This window comes from Oryx dammah, unplaced genomic scaffold, assembly GCF_014754425.2.
Source record: "Oryx dammah isolate SB20612 unplaced genomic scaffold, SCBI_Odam_1.1 HiC_scaffold_29, whole genome shotgun sequence".
Classification (NCBI taxonomy): domain Eukaryota; kingdom Metazoa; phylum Chordata; class Mammalia; order Artiodactyla; family Bovidae; genus Oryx; species Oryx dammah.
This window is the reverse complement of record NW_024070213.1, coordinates 10,823,677-10,844,153: the sequence shown is the minus strand read 5'-3', so window position 1 is coordinate 10,844,153 and position 20,477 is coordinate 10,823,677. Positions and strand designations below refer to the sequence as shown.

The 20,477-nt window shown below is 42.2% G+C and overlaps 1 protein-coding gene across 12 annotated transcripts in view; it reads left to right on the top strand.

The window, feature by feature from the left end:
• The window catches only part of BCL2L13 (BCL2 like 13), a 48,280-nt gene that overhangs the window by 16,586 nt on the left and 11,217 nt on the right, over window positions 1–20,477 (top strand). For 3 of the 12 annotated variants that reach the window (XM_040233631.1, XM_040233635.1, XM_040233634.1), the window contains 3 exons: window positions 8,943–9,050; window positions 12,147–12,303; window positions 15,865–15,934. The exons of 1 other annotated variant lie outside the window; for it this stretch is intronic. In XM_040233631.1, the coding sequence (XP_040089565.1) occupies window positions 8,943–9,050; window positions 12,147–12,303; window positions 15,865–15,934 (335 nt within the window). Of the gene's footprint in view, window positions 1–8,942; window positions 10,430–10,655; window positions 12,304–12,332; window positions 14,892–15,841; window positions 15,935–20,477 lie in introns of those variants that run through there. 8 more of the 12 variants (XR_005719749.1, XM_040233641.1, XM_040233638.1 and 5 more) reach the window with 5 other exon arrangements.

Here is a 20,477-nt window from a genome sequence, read left to right as displayed (position 1 = left end):
TAGGCCATACATAAAACTGTTCAAAGCTTGTTGATCTGATACTCATTTGAGTGCATTTTGGGCCTGGAATGTGATGGTTGCTGAGTCACCTGACCCTTTCTTTGACATTGAGGTGGGTGGGATTTAAGTGTGATAAAGTTTGTTTATCTTTGAAATATTTTTCTGGATTTATAGTGCAGGATTTATGCTGCATTGGTCCTATGAGTAGCTCTGTGCTTTTGAAAGTCAGGGTGGAGTGGGGATTGATTAAAAGAAAATCAGTGAATCTGTCTATGTCATTGGTTAGCTGAAGAAATAGCCTTTTGTATCCTGACAGCAGTAGACTTTTTACTGGTTTAGGTTTTCCACATGGCTTATTATCAAGTATGACAACTTGTCGTGTGTAATTAGCGTCACATTAGTCTCATGAGAATAGGTACGCCTTTAATCAGCTGCTTTTCTTTAATCTGACAGGATGAGGCATATGGTAACCAAGACATTATTGTCATTTTCTTTGTGGCACAGTGGTGGTATTGGGAGTGGTGTGATGCGTGTGGGGATGTGTATATGTTTTAGGCATGCAGATTTTCCTAAAAGAGGCAGATGGCAAATAAAGCATTCATATATTCTTTATTTTTAATTCATATACTTCAGAAATTGTAATCATATGTTTTTGAATTTAGTAATAATGTTTCTTATCAGAATACCTACTTTCTAATCTGATTTCTGTATAATTTATTTGTGCCTGGGCGAGTCATCTAAATTTACTAAGTCCCATATTCTTCGTATGAGATGGGTCGACTAACCTGACCTTTTCGGATCTAAAATTCTGTGATTCAGACGTTGGTGAAGACCCTCGTGAACATGAGATGATGACTGAGGTCTTACTCTTGCCGTCCCTCCTCCGCAGTTTCCTCTGTCACAGGCTGGCACCATAAATGTTCTCGTTACTGTCCTGTGTATGTGGTTGGCCTGTATTCCCACTCTCTTCCATTAAATGACTACTTGTTTTCTTTATTTCTTTTAACCTTTTAAAATATTTGAAGTGGCCTCAAAATATGCTGATAACTTTTACAAATCCCTCTGAATCTGTTAATAAGTTTCCTTCTGTTGCCTCCTTTCTTGTGTCCCTTCTTCCCAGCAAGCTTGTTGGGTTATATGTTGTAATCCTTTGAGTCTTCATCACAGAGACAGTGACAGCTGTTGATGTCAAGTATTTGTGTATTCTTTTAGTCTTTACTTGACATAAGTCTAGGACCAAGGGACTGGCTCAAATAGTTTGTAATCAGGTCAGACTAATGATAATAAACTATAAAATCATTGGTACAAGACAGTATATATTTAAGTATTAAACTGCGTAGCACAGATTAAATGATGTACACGTTCAGTGTCAATGATACGTAAGTAGTTGGTGAAGATACTATGGAAAAGTAGACTTAAATTCGTCCTTGAGGGGAGTTCCCTCGTGGTCCAGTGGTGAGGACTTGGCACTTTCACTCCTGAGGGCCTAGTTCAATCGCTGGTCAGGGAACTGAGATCCTGCAAGCCATGTGGCATCGCCAAAAAACGAGAAATTGGTCCTTGCAGGGTGGACAGAATTAAATAACCAGGAAAAGGAAGAGTCCAGGTTAGGTAAAAATGCCTTTTTTTGTTAGTAAATTGTCAGTGAGTGCCTACCGGGTGGGAAGAGGAATTAATTTTTTAAAATTTCACACCATGTGTCATTTAATGTGGCTTATAATTAGAACATAATGGAAGTAAGTAAGTTGTAATGAAATCAGAATAGGAAGACTGTACATTTCCATAGTGGGAGCAGTGGATCACAGGTATGTTACTGTAGGGTCCTGTACAGTCATCTCAGCACTGAGCAGTGGACTTGGTTCTGAGGCAAGGCCAAAGCAAAGTGGAGGTGGGCAGTAGCTCCTTCTGTCCCTGGGAGTGTGCTCCAGGATTCTCAGGTGGTGCCAGACGCTGCGTGTTCTGTAGTAATGGGTGGGTAGCTTACATGGTCTGGACATGCCGGCTATGACTCAGGTCTCAGGACCCCACCAGATGTCATCACACTAGTCAGAATGGTGTGCAGTCTAAAATTAATGAATTTTGTTTCTAAAATTTTCTGTGCAGTATTTGGGACCGTGGCTGATGCGGTTAGCTGAACCCACAAAGGGAACTACTATATTTAGTTCCCAGAAGCAGCTATGCTATTTTAAGGGGAGTGTTATTCTTTAAGAGAATTGTTTTTCACGTAGAGCTTTATTACATAGGACATAAAGAAATGCAGTAGAAACTGTCAATATCAAACACAGTGTTACATTTCAGAACTCTTGTCTCTCTGGAATTCTGGATAAAAGCTAAGGAAATGGCACTAAAGTGCACTCAGTTGAAACAGATAGTTGATACCGTCTGGGGATTTTTCTGATGATCCAGCTTAATTTGAGGATAAATTCTAGAATGCGTGGAATGGAGGGACTGCCTCTTATGTGAGGAAACCTTATAAAAAGTTTACCTGGCAGGCTGTATTGACTGGCAAGAGTCTGTTTCTGAGTAAGGGCAGGTCAGGAGCAAGCTAGCAGATGTTGAGTTTGAGATGATTTTGCATAACTTAAAGGGCTGACTCAAGCTTTTCGGCCTGGCGTTTACCCTGCTTCTGTTGTGGAATTATGTTTGAAGAATTTTTCTTAAAAGCACTGTGTTCGCTGTAGCTCATGGCAGTGACTGACCAAAATTCTTACATTCTTGAGCATGGCAGAGATTATTTGAGCCCGGAGGAAGTTTGAAGTCAAATCCCTTAGAGATAGGTCACATTGGGAAAGGTGGAACACCAGGGACCTTCTGGTATTTAGGACTGTAGCTTCCTGGTGAAATGTCTCAGACGAATTTATTGTGAAATGTACCCTTATAGTTCAAAAGTTAACTTTTCTTCTGCATTTTTTGATATAAATTAATTAAATTCTGTTGGACATGTGTTCAGGAAAAGATACGTTTTAGATCAATTGCTATTACACCCTAAGCTGTTCTCTGTTGCAGCAGTTGGAGAGCAAGAGTAACTGCTGGTGTTACAGCAGATGCTTTGGCCTTATGTAAGCTGAAGCTTATTCCTGCTGGTCCAGACTTTGAGTGTACTGAAAGCAGGTTCTGTATGAACAGTGTTAATTAGGGATCCATGGTGAGCTGATTCTGTGCACACTGTGCAGTGTTAACAACGTTCAGCGATTCAGAAGGAGTGGTAAGTGGGGTCACTGTCTATAGAGCGTTTTTTTAATTTTGGCTGTGCTGGGTCTTTGTCACCTTGTGTGGGCTTTTCTCTAGGTGCAGTGCTCGGGGGCTGCTCTCGAGCTGTGGTGCTCAGGCTTCTCGTGGCCGCAGAGCGCAGGCTCAGCACTTGTGGTGCGCGGACTCAGTTGCTCTGCACCATGTGGCATCCTCCTGGACCAGGGATTTAACTCAGGTCCCCTGCATTTACAGGCGGGCTCTTAACCCCTGGACCACGACGAGGGAAGCCCCCTGTTGAGCATTTTTGATGTGGTGGAACTTAACTTACCTCTTTGCCCTTGACAGCTTCCCTTTGTGACAGGTATTGTTTTCCTGTTTCAGTAACAGCCCAGGTTCCAGAAGGCTGTTTTTTGCCTGAGGTCCTGTGTAATGAACTGGAGTTCTTGGCTGGAAAGCTTTCCTTCCCGTCTATTGAGATGCCTTCCAGAAAGCCAGAAGGAAGAGAGAGAATTTCTTTGAAAGAAATAAGATTGACCCATGATAATTTTCTGATTTGTGTTTGCCTTATTTTAATAATGTTGCATATATTTTGGAAGTCACTTTACTGGCTAGTGTGATTATATTAGTGCCATCATAGAGCCGTCTGAACTACAAATTACTTTTAAAAGGAAAGCCTGTTTTAATTATAACCAACTTTAGTTTATTATAAGTCGGTCTGTAAGTGAACTAAGCCAGTCCCTGACATACAAACGCTGTTTGATTGCAGTTAGATAAAGTACTTCAAGTAGTCAAAATTATATAGCGAAAGCACAGTGGTGGTTGCCAAGGGCTGAAGAGAGGAGGTAATGGAGAGTTACTGTTTAATGGGTCTGAATTTTCGGTTTTACAAAATGAAGAGTTCTGGAAGTGTATGGCAGTGATGGCTGCGCAACATTATGGATGTATTTAATACCACTGAACTGTAGACTTAAAAATGATAAAGATGGTAAAATTTGTTAGGTGTATTTTACCACAATAAAACAAAAAGCCCATATGCCAAGATATATTTTTATGCTTGACAAGAATTTATAAAGATTACCCTCCTCATAGGATACATTGTCTTTAAATTTTGCATAAGATTGTTTTTGTTTAATGCACTTTTAAAACTTAGAGCTTTATTAGGAATCATTAACAAAAATTGCATATATTTAAGGTATATAGTGTGATGGTTTCATATAAACATTCATTGTGAAGTGATCGCCACAAGCAGGCTAATTAGCATTCTTTTTTTTTTTTTTTAATCATCCCCACTCCTCTCCCTTCTGGTAGCTGCCTGTTTGTTCTCTATGAGTCTGTTTCTGTTTTGTTATATTTGTTAATTTGTTTTGTTTTTTAGATTCCATATATAAGTGAAATCATATGGTATTTGTCTGACTTCTTTCACTTAGCATAATATCCTCTAGGCCCATCCATGTTGTCACAGATGGCAGGATTTCATTCTTTTTAGTGGCTGAATAGTTCAGCTAGGTTCAGTTCAAAGAGTCCGAAAGAGTTGCAGAGAGACAGACACGACTGAGCTGACACCCCCCCCTCCCCACGCTCACTGCAGCACTGCTGACAGTAATCAGGCCTGGAAACACCCTCGGTGTCCGTCAGCAGCTGAATCAGGGGATGAAGGTGTGGCGCACAGACACGACGGAATACTCTTCAGCCTTACGTCCTGTTCATGGGCTTCTCAAGGCAAGAATACTGAAGTGGGTGAGATGGCTGGATGGCATCACCGACTCAATAGACATGAGTTTGAGTGAACTCTGGGAGTTGATGATGGACAGGGAGGCCTGGTGTGCTGCAGTCCATGGGGTTGCAAAGAGTCGGACACGGCTGAGCAACTGCACTGTTCAGCCACTAAAAAAGAATAAAATCCTGCCATCTGTGACGACATGGATGGGCCTAGAGGGTATTATGCTAAGTGAAAGAAGTCGGACAAAGACAAATACTGTATGATTTCACTTATATATGGAATCTAAAAAACAAAACAAATGAACAAATATAACAAAACAGAAACAGACTCATCCAACCATCTCATCCATTTCAGTATTTATAGTCCAACTCTCACATCCATACATGACTACTGGAAAAACCATAGCTTTGACTAGACAGACCTTTGTTAGCAAAGTAATGTGTCTGATTTTCAATATGCTGTCTAGGTTGGTCATAGCTTTTCTTCCAAGGAGCAAGTGTCTTTTAATTTCATGGCTGCAGTCACCATCTGCAGTGATTTTGGAGCCCCCCAAAATAAAGTCTGTCACTGTTTTCATTGTTTCTCTTATCTATTTGACATGAAGTGATGGGACCAGATGCCATGATCTTAGTTTTCTGAATGTTGTTTTCAGCCAACTTTTTCACTCTCCTCTTTCACTTTCATCAAGAGGCTCTTTAGTTCTTCTTCACTTTTTGCCATAAAGGTGGTATTATCTCATATCTGAGGTTATTGATATTTCTCCCAGCAATCTTGATTCCAGCTTGTGCTTCTTCCAGCCCAGCATTTCTCATGTACTCTGCATGTAAGTTAAATAAGCAGGGTGACAGTATACAGCCTTGATGTACTCCTTTCCCCATCTGGAACCAGTCTGTTGTTCCATGTCCAGTTCTAACTGTTGCTTCCTGACCTGTATACAGGTTTCTCAAGAGGCAGGTCAGGTGGTCTGGTATTCCCATCTCTTTCAGAATTGTCCACAGTTTATTGTGATCCACACAGTCAAAGGCTTTGGCACAGTCAGTAAAGCAGAAATAGATGTTTTTCTGGAACTGTATTGCTTTTCTGATGATCCAACGGATATTGACAGTTTGATCTCTGGTTCCTCTGCCATTTCTAAATCCACCTTGAACATCTGGAAGTTCACAGTTCATGTACTGTTGAAGCCTGGCTTGGAGAACTTTGAGTATTACTTTACTAGCGTGTGAGATGAGTGCAATTGTGCGGTAGTTTGAGCATTCTTTGGCATTGCCTTTCTTTGGGATTGGAATGAAAACTGACCTTTTCCAGTCCTGTGGCCACTGCTGAGTTTTCCAAATTTGCTGGCGTATTGCGTGCAACACTTTCACAAAATCATCTTTCAGAATTTGAAATAGCTCAGCTGGAATTCCGTCACCTCCACTAGCTTTGTTCATAGTGATGTTTCCTAAGGCCCACTTGACTTCACATTCCAGGATGTCAGGCTCTAGGTGAGTGATCTCACTATCGTGGTTATCTGGGTCATGAAAATCTATTTTGTATAGTTCTTCTGTGTATTCTTGCCACCACCTCTTAATATATTTTGCTTCTGTTAGGTCCATACCATTTCTGTCCTTTATTGTGCCCATCTTTGCATGAAATGTTCTCTTGATATCTCTAATTTTCTTGAAGAGATCTCTAGTCTTTCCCATTGTATTGTTTTCGTCTATTTCTTTGCATTGATCCCTGAGGAAGGCTTTCTTATCTCTCCTTGCTGTTCTTTGGAACTCTGCATTCAAATGGGTATATCTTTCCTTTTCTCCTTTGCATTTTGCTTCTCTTCTTTTCTCAGCTATTTGTATCTCCTCAGGCAATCATTTTGCCTTTTTCCATTTCTTTCTCTTTGGGGGTGTGTGTGTATGAAAGTTGCTCAGTCGTGTCTGACCCTGCGACCCCATGGACTATATAGTCCATGGAATTCTCCAGGCCAGAATACTGGAGTGGGTAGCCTTTCCCTTCTCCAGGGGATCTTCCCAACCCAGGGATCAAACCCAGGTCTCCCACATTGCAGGCCAATTCTTTACCAGCTGAGCCATGAGGGAAGCCCCATATATATACATACACACACATATATCTTTTTGAATGATTTTCTTCAGCATAATATCTAGAAGTGGGATTGTTGGATACTGTGGTGGTCTGGTTTTAGCTTTTTGAGGAGCCTCTGTATTGGTTTCCATATTGACTGTATCAGTTACAGCCGCATGTATCATCTCCGTTTTCATCGACAGTCTACCACCTTGCCAGTATTTGTTATTTACTGCCTCTTTAGTAATAGCCATTTTGACAGGTGTGTGAGATGATAATCTCAATGTGGCTCTGGTTTGCATTTTCCGGGTAATTAGTGATGTTGAACACTAATGTGTGCCTGGTGGCATCTTTGTGTCTTCTTTGTAAACACCTATTGAGGTCCTCTGCCCAATTTAAATTGAGGCTTTTCTGTTTCGGGTTTTTTTAATGTCCAGCTGTATGTGTTCTTTATACATGCCAGATATTATTGTTCGCAAATATCTTCTATTTATTAGGCTGCCTTTATGCTTTGCACATGGTTTTCTTAACCATGTGAAGGCTTTTTAGTTTGATGTAGCCCCGTTTGTTCATTTTTGCTTTTGTTCCCTTGCCTGAGGAGACATAGCCAAAAAAATAATGCTAAGATCCATGTCAAAGTGCATACTGCCTGTTTTCTTCTAGAATTTTATGGTTTCAGGTCTTATAAATCTTTAATCCATGGATTTGGGGTGGTTGTGTTTCCATTTGTCTCCAGGTATTTTTGATTTCCATTTTGATTTCTTCAGTGGTCCATTGGTTGCTTAGTAGCATATTGTTGTAGGTAATGTTTTAAAATTTTTATTTATGTAGTTTCAACTAAGATATTTACATAGGCAGAAATGTTAAATCAAATGTCATTTAACCAGATAAATATTAACCATGACCATGAGGGGATCCTTTTTGTTGCATTTCTGGTAGAAATACCTAAGGAATTTTATATTTTCCACGACAAAAACCCTTTTGAGGATCTGAGTTTTATTTTGGTTAGCTGTCCTTTTTGTTCTCCTTTCCATGCTACAGAGCAAGCCCTTCTTTTCCTTCTACTGCAGGAGGGTAGCTTTTGCCTCCCACCTGGTTATGCTCGTGGTTTCCCTAAGTTGGAAGATACACATGCTTTGTTGATCATAGGCCTTCTCTTGGAATGCAGTTTGCATGAAGATATGAAGGTAAGGGAACATGACAGCCTTTCAGGTTTTCTTCTCTGTTATGTCAGCAATGTTTCTGAGCAGACTTCTTCCTAGCAGCCCAACCAGAAGCCGAGGACACAGGCTGAATTGAATTGGTGGTTCTTTCCATGCTGGCCTTGTTATGCCCAAGGTCCCGATCCCCAGAACTGAGGGAACAAGACATCCGCGGCAATGCAAACGCAAAAAAGGGAATTTACTGCTAGCTCGAGCCAGGGCCCTGGCTGCATCCAACACAGTGGATTAAGCCAGAGCCCCGAGCCCTATATTACAGTAGTATTTATAAGTTTAGGACAAAGACAGGGAATTGGCAAGGTTGGATTGGTTACAAGGGTTTCTTTGCATCTACTAATTGGCTAGATTTTCGCGTGCGCGGGCTTTCTTAGGAGATATCTATCCTCGTCCCGATTGGCACAGACCAGGCTACTGGGAGCATGCTGACAGTCTGAGTCCTCCCGTCGGGGTAATAAATTTTGATCCCGCCTGGGCAGTGTCTCAGCTGTTTCCGGGATGCTTGCTCCAGCCTATTTTAGTCACGGCCTCTGTCAGGCCTCAACAGCCCGAGGCCTGAACTCCAGTCTCGGCTCCTCCAGGGTGGGCTAGTGGTGCAGCCTGCCTGGCCTCAGCCTCCTCATTTTTAAGACTCTCCTAGCCCTTGAGCACGATAATGACTTTTGATTTTGTACTTTCTGACTTATTGCTTAAACATCCTATCCATGTTCTAATGTTTTCTGTCTTTCGATAGTAACCTTTCTTGTTGCTTTCAGGGGTTCAGCAAGATACAGTTTCACAATCTCTGGATCAAGAAGTTTTATTAAAAGTTAAAACTGAAATTGAAGAAGAGCTCAAATCCCTGGACAAAGAAATTTCTGAAGGTCTCTTTATTCTTATTTCCTAATTAGTGGCTCTGTTTGGTGTGGCTTCATTTGTTTTTTCATAGTCACGTGTTCACAACATTACATAACTTCATGGGTCTAGGATTATAGTGGTGAAACTAGAAGATACCTTTTCCCTTCCTGGGGGATCTGTTTATATTAATAAGTTTCCGAAATATACCCAGCAGATGAGATGGACCCTTTTCTGGTATTAAGTATTGGACTAATCAGTCATGTTAAGGTACTTTCCGTTCAGTGTGATTTGTTATCTTTATATTGATAACATTAAAGAGATAGCTATCAATGTGCTGCCTTCCTTCTCATGCATATATTGTAGATGGTGGTCGCAGCAGTGTGCCTGTGATTTTATGGCTACAGACTTTGTGCTTAACATTAAATCGTAAACTTAAAAAATCCATATATCAAACGAAGATTTACTCAGTCTTTCCCTTATTTATGGAGGGGAGCATTTGGGTTATTTCTTTTTTAAAAAATTATTTTTATTTTACTTTTGGCTCTGCTGGGTCTTCGTGGCTGCACACAGGCTGTCTCTAGTTATGGTGAGAGGGCGTGCTCTTCACTGTGGTGCGTTCTCTTATTACAGAGCACAAGCTCCACGGCATGCAGGCTCACAGTTGTGGAGCAGGGGCCCAGTTGCTCTGTGGCTGCAGAATTTTCCCAGACCAGGGATTGAACCCATGTCTCCTGCATTGCAGGCAGATTCTTAATAACCACTGTACCACCAGAGCAGCCCTGGGTTATATCTTGCTTTGCTTTCCATAAATAATTTTTGCAGCTTTATTGAGATATATACGAAAAATTTATCCATTTAAAGGTACACAGTTCAGTGGTTGGTATATTCACAGAATTGTACAGCCATCATCACAGTCTAAAGTTAGAGCATTGTTCACATCCCCAGAAGAAACACTGTATAACAGTTCACAGTGATTTCCCATCTGCTCCCGCTCCCCAGCCGTCCTCACCCCCAGCTAATCTGCTTCCTGTCTCCATGCATCTTCCTGGGAGGGTCTGCATGTAAGTGGAGTCATGCCCTGAGCAATGGCTTGTGGCTGGCTTCTGTCACTTAGCACAGCATTTTCAAGGGTCATCCACATATACACACGTGTTTTATTTGATTTGATAAGATTTTATTTCCTTATTTGATTTATTTTGATTGATTTGGTGGAATGGGGTCGGATTGATTTGATTTGACTGGATAACAGGGACTGTTGTAAATCAGTGTTTGGTGAAGTGGTGGTGGACTGTGGGGAGGGGGAAGCTCTCTGGGACCCTGTGGTTAGGTCTCAGTCTTCAGAGAGCTTATGCCTCTGGGCTGTGAACTTTGCGCCAGTTTCTGAGTTTTTTCCCCTCCCCCTCAGGTGAGATCGGGAAGCCTCCTGGTGGCTCAGAGGTTAAAGCGTTAGCCTGCAATGCAGGAGACTTGGGTTCGATCCCTGGGTTGGGAAGATCCCCTGGAGAAGGAAATGGCAACCCACTCCAGTATTCTTGCCTGGAGAATCCCAGGGACAGAGGAGCCTGGTGGGCTACAGTCCACGGGGTCGCAAAGAGTCATACATGACTGAGCGACTTCCCTTCCTTCTTCAGGTGAGATAGGAGGGCTAGAGTAGGTTGGAATTGGAAACAGCCATACCTCAGAGACACTGTGGGTTTGCTTTCAGGCCACTGCAGTAGAGCAGATGTTTTAATAAAAAGTCACGTGAACTTTTTGGCTTCTCAGTGCATATGAAAGTTACATTGGCAGCATACTGTGTTACACTAATTGTGCAGTAGCATTGCCTGGATTTACTTGATTTATTGATGGGATTAATTCAGATCGATTAGACTGGATTATGAATGGATCGTATTGATGGGATTTGATTGATTTGATTTGCTTCCCCGTACTGCTTGTAGGATCATAGTTCTCCAACTAGGGATCAAATCTAAATCTAGGCCGCTGCCGCTGGCAGTGAAAGTATTGGTCCAAACTAGTGGACCAAGGAGGAGAAGGAACTGGCAACCCACTCCAGTATTGCTGGAGAATCCTGTGGACAGAGGAGCCTGGTGAGCTGCTGTCTGTGGGGTCGCACAGAGTCTGACACGACTGAAGCAACTTAGCATGCATGCATGCATTGGAGAAGGAATTGGCAACCCACTCCAGTATTCTTGCCTGGAGAAGCACAGGGACAGAGGAGCCTGGTGGGCTGCCGTCTATGGGGTCGTACAGAGTCAGATACGACTGAAGCAACTTAGCAGCAGTGGACCAAGGAATTCCCTGCCAGTAATTTTTAACAAGAAAAAATAGAAATCATGTCTATAAATCAGCTCCCTGTTAGTAAGGAAAGAATATAAATATAAATTTATAGAAATCCAGAAACCTAATGTTAAATCTGCTTTTATTTTCCTTTCCAAACATTTAACTGATTGATGCTACAAACAGGATGCAGGGCAGATTCCCGGGACAGCACACCGCTCGTCCCCACTCCCAGGGGTTATACGTCCTGTTCGCTCCCTGGACCAGCATGGATTAGTACTGCAGTCAGAGCAGGGCTGTGTCTGTGTAACAGGGAGTGAGGAATGGAGGAGGGGCTGGCTGCGTGGGTGGGCAGTGTGCGTACCTGTAAAACGTGTCCGTGTGCATGACTGTGGGTTTAAAAGTTTGCTCTGAAAGGGAATGAAGGTCACAAGGTCCTCTGAGGTGGAGAAACTGATGAGAATCTGGTTTAAGGAGAGCCATGTTTCTAGAGGCGAAAACAAATGGTCAGACCTCCTTGGATGATGGGCTGGGAGAGGCTCTCCTTCACCATCTTGGTTGGAACAGGTCTGCAGTCATTCACAAAGCTGGTCTGTGCATTTTGACATGCCAGGTTAGCCTTTTTCTTCTCTTGAAACTGAGATTTTCCATAAAAATCTTTCTTTAAGAAAATCTTTAAATCTAGGGCCTCTTGAAAGAAAGATTAATGCCCGGTAACGATGGTCTGACGTCTTCAGTGGCTTACACTATGCTGTGTTCCCCAGTAGTCCGCACCCTAACCCCCAGGGTTTACAGCACAACTTCTCACCTGCTCGTTCACAAGGGTGCGCCTTTTGCTTCTTCAGCCTTCGCCAGCACAGGCTTCGACCGCCACACCTCGCCCGTGTTCAGCCCCGCGAACCCGGACAGCTCCGTGGAGGACTGCCTGGCCCACCTCGGGGAGAAGGCGGCACAGGATCTGCGGGCGCCTCTGCTTGGGGCCTTGCAGACGCTGCTCAGCCGGTGAGTGCCCCTTGGGCAAGTCCCCACTGCTCCTCGCTCTGAAGGCCTCGTTTAGGTGAACGGTGTCGCTTTTCTCACTTGCTTTTATTTTTTCCTTTCCCTAATTCTCTCCTTTTTCATTTTGAGCAGTGATGTAACTATTCCAGCATGAATTTGACTGTATTTATTTGTTGGACTGTCTGGTTTCAACAGATGCTTTCCCTGGTTGTAACCACAGCCTGTTTCACTGGCCCTAACCACTTGTCACCACCACCTTCATGGCCAGCGTGACTGGAATGGCTGGGTCTCACACACTGTACCCTGGGGTTGGCGTTGTGTCAGCTTGGGGCACCCAGATGTGGCTCAGCTTTGGGTTGCACACCTGTCTGTGGTGCTTCTGCCACACGCCTGTGGTGGGAACTTCTTTTCCAGCTGTCAGCCAGAAGAAGCTCATCGTGAAAGTCTATTAGCATAAAGCCAAGTCATTTATTGAAAATCTTAAAAATTCCTTTCCCTTAATTCTTTGCTTAGAGTCATTAAGAAATTGGTATGAATTAGAAAAAAAATGTCTGTTTTAATAAAGATTGACCGCTGCTAACACAAGGTGAAGACGGTTCCTTTACTAAAAGGGCCAGTATTCAGGTGCCAAGCCACTGTTGCAGTAGGTGACTCCATACCTTGACAAAGCAAAGTGTGTATGTTGCCATTTGCTAGAATGAAGCAGTTTAGGTTTAAGGAGAATTCAGTTTGTTTCTTCATATTCTGGTGACATGAGCAAATGTAAAAATCCAAGCTATAAATAGGAAACAGTGGAATGAAAATCATATCTAGATTTTCTTAACTTTATACATAGAAAGTTTTAAAAATAAATGTGGAGACAAGATCCTGGGTGTGGGAATTATAACTTCCACAGGAAATTTGGAGGTGCAGCCCAGCAGTGGCTTATGGAGTGTTTGTGAGGGGCAGGGGCAGTTAGGCAGTTTCCAAGCTTCTGAAGCTAGAGGAGCCATACTTTCATTTAGTTTATATGTTGAGATTTCATCTTAGGTTTGAAGAAACCTGCTTTTTGGCCAGAATAAACATGGAGAACTTATAAAAGCCGTTAGGACTGGGAGTAAAGTAACTGAGAAGCGTGAGGCAAAAAATTGCTCCCAACCTTGATGCAGACTATTTGTATCAGTCATTTCCCTCTGTCTTAGTTTCTGTATCAATTTTAACTTTACTGGGATATTATTACTTCTTTGAGAAACAGTATAGTTTTATATATGTACAATTATGTGAAGGGCAGGATTATATGTTTTCGGAGTCCTTTTCATGATCTACAGGAAAAGATGGTACCTTTTCACTGCAAAGTAAACTATATTTTTCAAAAATATAGTCTTGGATGAATATTTGTTTTGTTTTCCCCAGTAGCTTAACAACTCTAAAAAGTTACTAATACCTTGAGAATAACTGATGATGAACTATAAGTATTATACAGGTTGGTGGCAGTATCTTTTAAGGTAGAAAATACCACTTATTCCTCCAGTTTTGTTGAAGTAGAAAATTAATTGTGAACTCTTCACATAGCCAAGTACCAGCAGTTTGAAGGTTTTTTTTTCCAAATTGGCCTGGTTGTCCAGTGGTTAGACTTTGCAGTTTCACTACCAAGGGTACAGCTTCAATCCCTAAGATCCTGCAAGTCTCACAGCATGGCAAAAAAAAGAAAGATATTTAAATGTAAATAAGTTTTTCCCCTCAGTTTTCTCCTTTGCAGAGTTCAGGTCGCTCATTAGATCAGGCCGGTTTTTCAGGCTGCTTGTTTTTCTTTGGTTAAATTTTCCTTTGAACGTTTTAATCTGCTGAATCTTTAATGTGCGTATATGTGTGTACATATAACGCTTCAAATCATGTTTCATTCTGGTGGATGCTAACGTCATTTAGCTTGATAAACTCCCGTCAGGACCCCTGTGCCACCCAGCAGCAGCAGACAGTTCAGTTCAGGAAAGGAAGGGAAAGGACTGGATGACCAAGTAGAGCTGCGGGGAGCACGTGGGCAGGCAGATGGCACCCTGTTTGCTGGAGTCCAGGGTCATCGCCCCCTGGTGTCAGCCCAAGTCTTCCAGCTGTTCTCTAGGTACTTCAGTGGAAATGTGACAGCAGGAAGGTTGCACATAGTATCCCACTAGAAGGGCCACCCATGGTCTTGGTACTTCAGTGTCCCGGTGGTACGCTGTCACACAGACTTACAGAAAAGGGCCACACGTGTGTCAGAGCTGCTCTCTGTAACGTCCAGACCTATGCGCTCTCCAGCAGGGAAATGAAGTCACACGTATGTAACTTGACATTTTCTAGCAGCCGTGTAAAATAATTAAATGTAGATTTAAAAATATATTGTATTTAACTCAGTGTGTTAAAATATTCTAGTCTTAACATGTATCCATTACAGAAATCCTTGGTGAGCTGTCATAGTGTCTTTTTTCTTAGCTAGTCTCTGCCGTCTGGTGTGTTCCTCCCCCATCGCAGTCCGGATGCTGGCCAGCTACCAGGGCCATCACTGCCATCATGACCATGTCAAAACCCTGATTCAAACCAGGAACCTTGTGGCCTTTGGAGCCATAGCTCACTGGGTGTGAATTCCTGTTCTGTGTTGCTCTTTGCCATCTCTGTGGATTTGGGATAGTCTCTTAGTTTTTCTGAGCTTCAGTTTCCTAGTGTGTACTAGGATATATAAAGCACAGAGGTATTAAAATGTAAAACAAAACAGTAAGCTACCAGGAAGTGTACCTGTTATAACTGTTCAAAAGACTGAAGTGATCAGGTTGTTCAAAGCAGAAAATGCCTTTGGAGTAAATTTTACAATCCTTTAAAAGCAAGATTCCTCTCCTTTTTTTTAACATGTGTGTTAATTCTTTGCCCACCAAAGGTGGGTGGAGGTAAATTTTTATTAAATCTGTTATGTAAGCACTTGGTGCCTTCACCTTGCTGCCAAGTATCTGTTGTGGTTGTTAATTTGCACAGAAACCCAGGCTTAGAACACAGCACTCACGACCCGTCAGTAGACGAGTGTCTGTGTGACTGGAATGGGCAGGAGAGCCTTGCCCTGGAGCTGGTGTCAGTGACTCCAGATTTACAGTAGCGTGTTTATTTGCCTCCAGTTTGAACAGTCTTCCAGTGACAGTATCTCTGTAAGTTTTAAATACTTAACATTCTTTGCCTTTAGAAGCTTAAATTGTTTTTTTATATTAACGAGATCTTTTTTATTGTTTGCTGTTAACTTGATTCTATTAATAACCCAACTGTATATATTTATCTGCAATATAGAAATCTTGCTGGATAAAATTCAATTACAAAAAAACTGTTATTTTTCTTATGTTGTGAACTGCTTTCCCAAGCTGATAGCATAAATCTCACCTGTAGAGAATGCTTGAAGAAAAATGTGTAGCAAATGGTAAGAGCCAGTCTCATAGAAAATTATCTGTTGAATCATCTGTGTTACTTTAGTGCAAGTTCTACAGCAGAGTAGTGACTGTATATTTATTCATCTGGAAATTTAGAATTTTCCTTCTTTGTGACACAGATTTTTAAAAAAAATCTCTACAGGCCAGTGACATATCAGGCATATCGGGAATGTACACTGGAGACCACAGTTCATGCCAGCGGCTGGAATAAGGTATCAACCAAGTTATCTTTTCTGTTACAAGATTTTAGTGTGTTAATGATAAAGTCCAGGAGGGGATTGTTAGCATCGTGTGAGAGCTCGTTGTTCCATGAACCCAGCTGTGTTACGTGAGTGTGTCTCATGAAGGCTGGCCCAGATCCAAGGGTGCTGCCGTGCGCCATCTTCCTTCCATCTGTCCTGAATCCCCATTATCTCTTCATTTCTCTCCAGACAGTTGTTTGTGCACAGGTGAGTATGTTTTGGGAGAAACGCACAGGCTTCGTTTGGGACTGCTTCTGGGGTTCTTACAGGAGGAGCCCTGGCTGTGCTGATGTTTCCAAGGTGTCTCATGCCATGCCTCGTCTAAGTGTTGCAGCTGTCCCCTCAGAGGGCACAGAAGGGACTTTATCAGCTTTTGTCTTGTTGGGTTAGGTGAAGAATCAGTTTTAAAAAAGAGAGTTCTTGCTTACGACCCCTGGACCAGTACACGTTGGAACCGGCACTGGAGCTGAGGTCTGATTCCCACTTCAGTGTTGCCTGTCTTTCTGCTGTCCCTTGCTGCTCACCTACTGTTTCAGGCCATGTGGTCCACTGGTCACCTTGCTGAGGCAGAGTCTCGGGAGAGGTGGTCCAGGCTCATCCTGTTCACCAGGAGGAGGTCTGGCCCTTGGGGATGTGGTGCTTGGGATGAGAAAGTGCAATGCAGTTATTTTTATAAGTAGCCCCTCTACTGAGAATTACACTGCTGTAAACCAGACTGTGTGACTTCATATATCTAATTGATGTATATTATTTTTACTCACCTTAATACAGGCTTTGAAGGCATTAGAGCATAATCATTAGCATCATGGGCCTGTAATCGGACTTGTTTCCGTATCAGCTTTGCCACTGACTAGGTGCACATCTTAGGGCAGGTTAGTTAAGCAGGTGAGGTCTTGATGTTCACATTTGTGACATGGAGACCATACCACTAACCTCAGAAGTGTTAATAGAGCTGAACGACACCGTGTGTGGCCAGTGCTTGCTTCCGGGCATTGTCTGGCACCACAGTGAGCACTCCGCAAACAGTGGCTGTTGTGTTAGATCTGACACATGGAGCCTTGTTCCCCAACAGTCACTGTCACAGAGTTTTATTATGTTACTACTGTGAAAGAGTTGTTAGAATATGTTTCACTTACTTTATGGAATAAAGCAAACCTCTCTTATGAACACTTGAAATAGATTTTATAAATGAAAGTGAGCTTGGTTACGGTGTATTTCTTTGTATATCCAACAGCAGATGAGATCCCTAATATCACTAGGCTTGTCCCCTATCTTACATTTTTCTCATGTTGCCCTTGTCTAAGATTGTTACAGTCAGCTCTTGTGTGTCTCCCTTTCCCCATCCTGTGGTTATCCAAAAAATGAAAGTAACGCCAGTCTTCACATTTCCTCTTCACCCATCCTTTTTTCCCACCACCCCATTCCCTGCTTCATTTCAGTCCCTCACCTGAACCACAGGCCAGACTCCATGAGGCTTGAGCCTTCATGGAAGTGAAGCCCACTGCAATAGGACCTGCTCTGCAGAGTCCAGCACTGCTCCCTGAGTCCCTTAGGGCAGAAAAGAACCCAGCTTGTCATGATAAGCAGCTAAAATGCCTCCTTCCACCCCAGTCAAAATCAGATTGGCTAATTTAAGCATTTAGCCCATATTTTGTATTTTATATTTTGCACAAGTATTTGCAAAATTTTGATATAACATCACTATATGAAGTGGTTGTCTGGTAGGTAAATAAGGCGCAAATGAAAAAGTATCTGCAAAGCATGCCCAGTTTCCAAGCTGAATGTCAGTTTATCTGAGTAAAGATTGTAAAAGCATCTTGGTAAAATGCTCTTTAAATGAAAGTAACTGGAGGAAAAAAGCTGGTCGCAAACCCATATTAATAGAATGATTTTTTTCAAAAGTATATGTGTAAATGTAGGCTGTATAGAATGTATATACTGAGAAAAATAATCGGAATGTGTGCCAGAATATTAAATAATCCATAGTAGTTATCTCAGAATTATAGGTTTTCTTTAATTCTTTTTTATTATCCCTTATGGCGATTGGTTGTTTTCTATGAACTTACCTGCTTATAGGAAAAGAAGAAAATGACCATCAAGAGAAAAGCTCGAGTGTTTAGTGCCTGGTGCTCACACGGTAACAAGTAGACTGTGGAAGTGCAATAGCAAGGAAGAGTTCATCTGCCTTGGTTGATTTTTAGTGGCATGTTACGTCACTCATCTTTTAAAATCTTTCACTGAAACGTCAGGTGTACACAGAGTGGAGCACACAGTGTGACAGGCTTGCGCCCATCCCCCAGCCTCAGCAGGTGTCAGCCTATGTCTGGTCTTGTTCGTCTGTTCCCCACTCTCCCCTGGATTACTTTGACGCACACCCTATAGATACATTAGTGTGTATTTCCAACACCTCAATTATTAGCAGTAATTTTAATGTCATCAGCCTGTTTAGTATTCATATCTTCCCAGTTTCATGAAGATATTTTCCTAAGCTCATTTGAGAACTGAGATCCAAACAAAGCTCATGAATAGTATTTGCCAGGCCTCCCTGTGCCTAACCATCTCCCGGAGTTCACTCAAGTTCATGTCCATTGAGTTAAGTGATACCATCCAACCATCTCATCCTTTCTGCCCTCTTCTCTTGCCCTCAATCTTTCCCAGCATCAGGGTCTTTTCCAGTAAGTCAGCTCTTTGCATCACGTGGCCAAAGTATTGGGGCTTCAACTTCAGCGTCAGTCCTTCCAATGAGTTTTCAGGGTTGATTTCCCTTAGAATTGACTGGTTTGATCTCCTTGCTGTCCATTAGGTGTACAGATGATATAGAACTCTTGTGAGTAGTGAAATATGGAATTGATGGAAACAGTTGTAGAAATACCCATGAAGCTTTGTGACCACAGCAGTTAGAGGGCAGTGGGTATGACTGTACAAAGACGATCTAAGTTACAAACTGTGAGAGTGTCATCAACCAAGTAGAAGATGCTAGTCTTATAAAAGGAAGCCTCTGCACTCACTGCATTTCAAGGAGTATGTAATTGCAGTGAAGAAGATTCAGGAAAGAGTAACTTAAATGATGAAAGCGGTGGAGCAGTTGCTATATGAAGAATGGACTAGAAGGTTAGATTTCAGTGTAAAAAGTAATAGTGAATCAGAGGGAATACAGTTAAGGACTAAAGTTAAGACAGTGAGAGGATTACAGGATTATCTCTAGATTATTGTATCATAAAACTAGGGCAGCTACGCTTGATACGTGAAAGAGGTGAATTTTGAACAATTAGAGTATTACTCTATATGGCAAGTCTGAAACATTTGCCGCTCATTTCTGAGAGGAAGTAGAGCTTAAATGTAAATAAATTTAAGACATTGCATGTAGTCCATCACTGTGGGAAATGAGAATGTTTTGAGGCATGCAGGGCCCCAGGCCCTAGGGGTTGGTGTGATGTGTCTGCTGGGCTGGGTAACAGCTCCCCTCCCTGCTCCAAGTGAGACTGAGCATGGAGCTGGATGAGCAGCTGTGTTCCTCTTTTCAGAAGTGCTGCAGGCGTCTGCTTGTGCAGAAAGCCTCGCAGAGTCCTGTCTGCAACCCTGTGCCCCTCTGCTGGTGCTGGGAAGCAATTTTGACTGTGCTTGGGGCTAGAGTTCTTTTAGAATACCACAAAGGAAAGATGTGTGCTTGCCACATTTTTCTTTCAGACTTTTTAATAGAGATTCCCTTGGAGCCGCTTTTACTTAAAAAAAAAAAAAAAAAAAAAAAAACCAAAGAATATTAGTGAGGATATAAACTCATCGTCTTTTCTGTTTGTCCTCTTGTGCGGAAATATATTGTAATCCCTCAGCTATGACCTTGGCAGGTCAGTGACAGGAAACTGGCTTCATTTCCTTTGGCGGTCCTTTTTGATGTTGTAGTCAGAAGGGTTTCAGGCAGATGGTTAACTGAAAGTACTTAGTTCTCTTCAGTATGCAGGGGGTTTGGGGGAAGGAAAGGGACTCTAGTTAGTCTCTGTCATAAATTTTAATAACTTTTTAATATTGAGCCATAAGGTTATTAGGAGTGATACTAACAACTGTGGGTTTTGATGACTTGTGTAAGGTGGTTCATGACTTTGAAAGTGTTGTGTTCAATTAGGTAATAAAAGGACAAGGACAACGTGCACCAAGTACAAAAGATGCACGCGTGAAAGTGCGTTCCCACCATGTCACCACTGCTGTCTTCTAGGCTGCCACTGTCGGCAGTTTCTTAGGTATTTTCCAGAAATACCGTAGGGTTCTACAGTGTTCACACAAATGGTACCACCATTGCACGTACCCTGTTTTATCTTTTTTCACTGAAAATAAATCTTGGCAGCTGGGCAGTGCACAATCTAATTCATTTTAACAGCTTGATATTTTTTGGATGACCAAAATTTGACAGTGCCTGTTGGGTCATTTCCAGTCTTTAGCTGTTACAGTGCCTCAGTGAATTTCCTGTACATATGTAATTACACATGCACATGCGTGTGCGCACACACGGAGGCCTGGT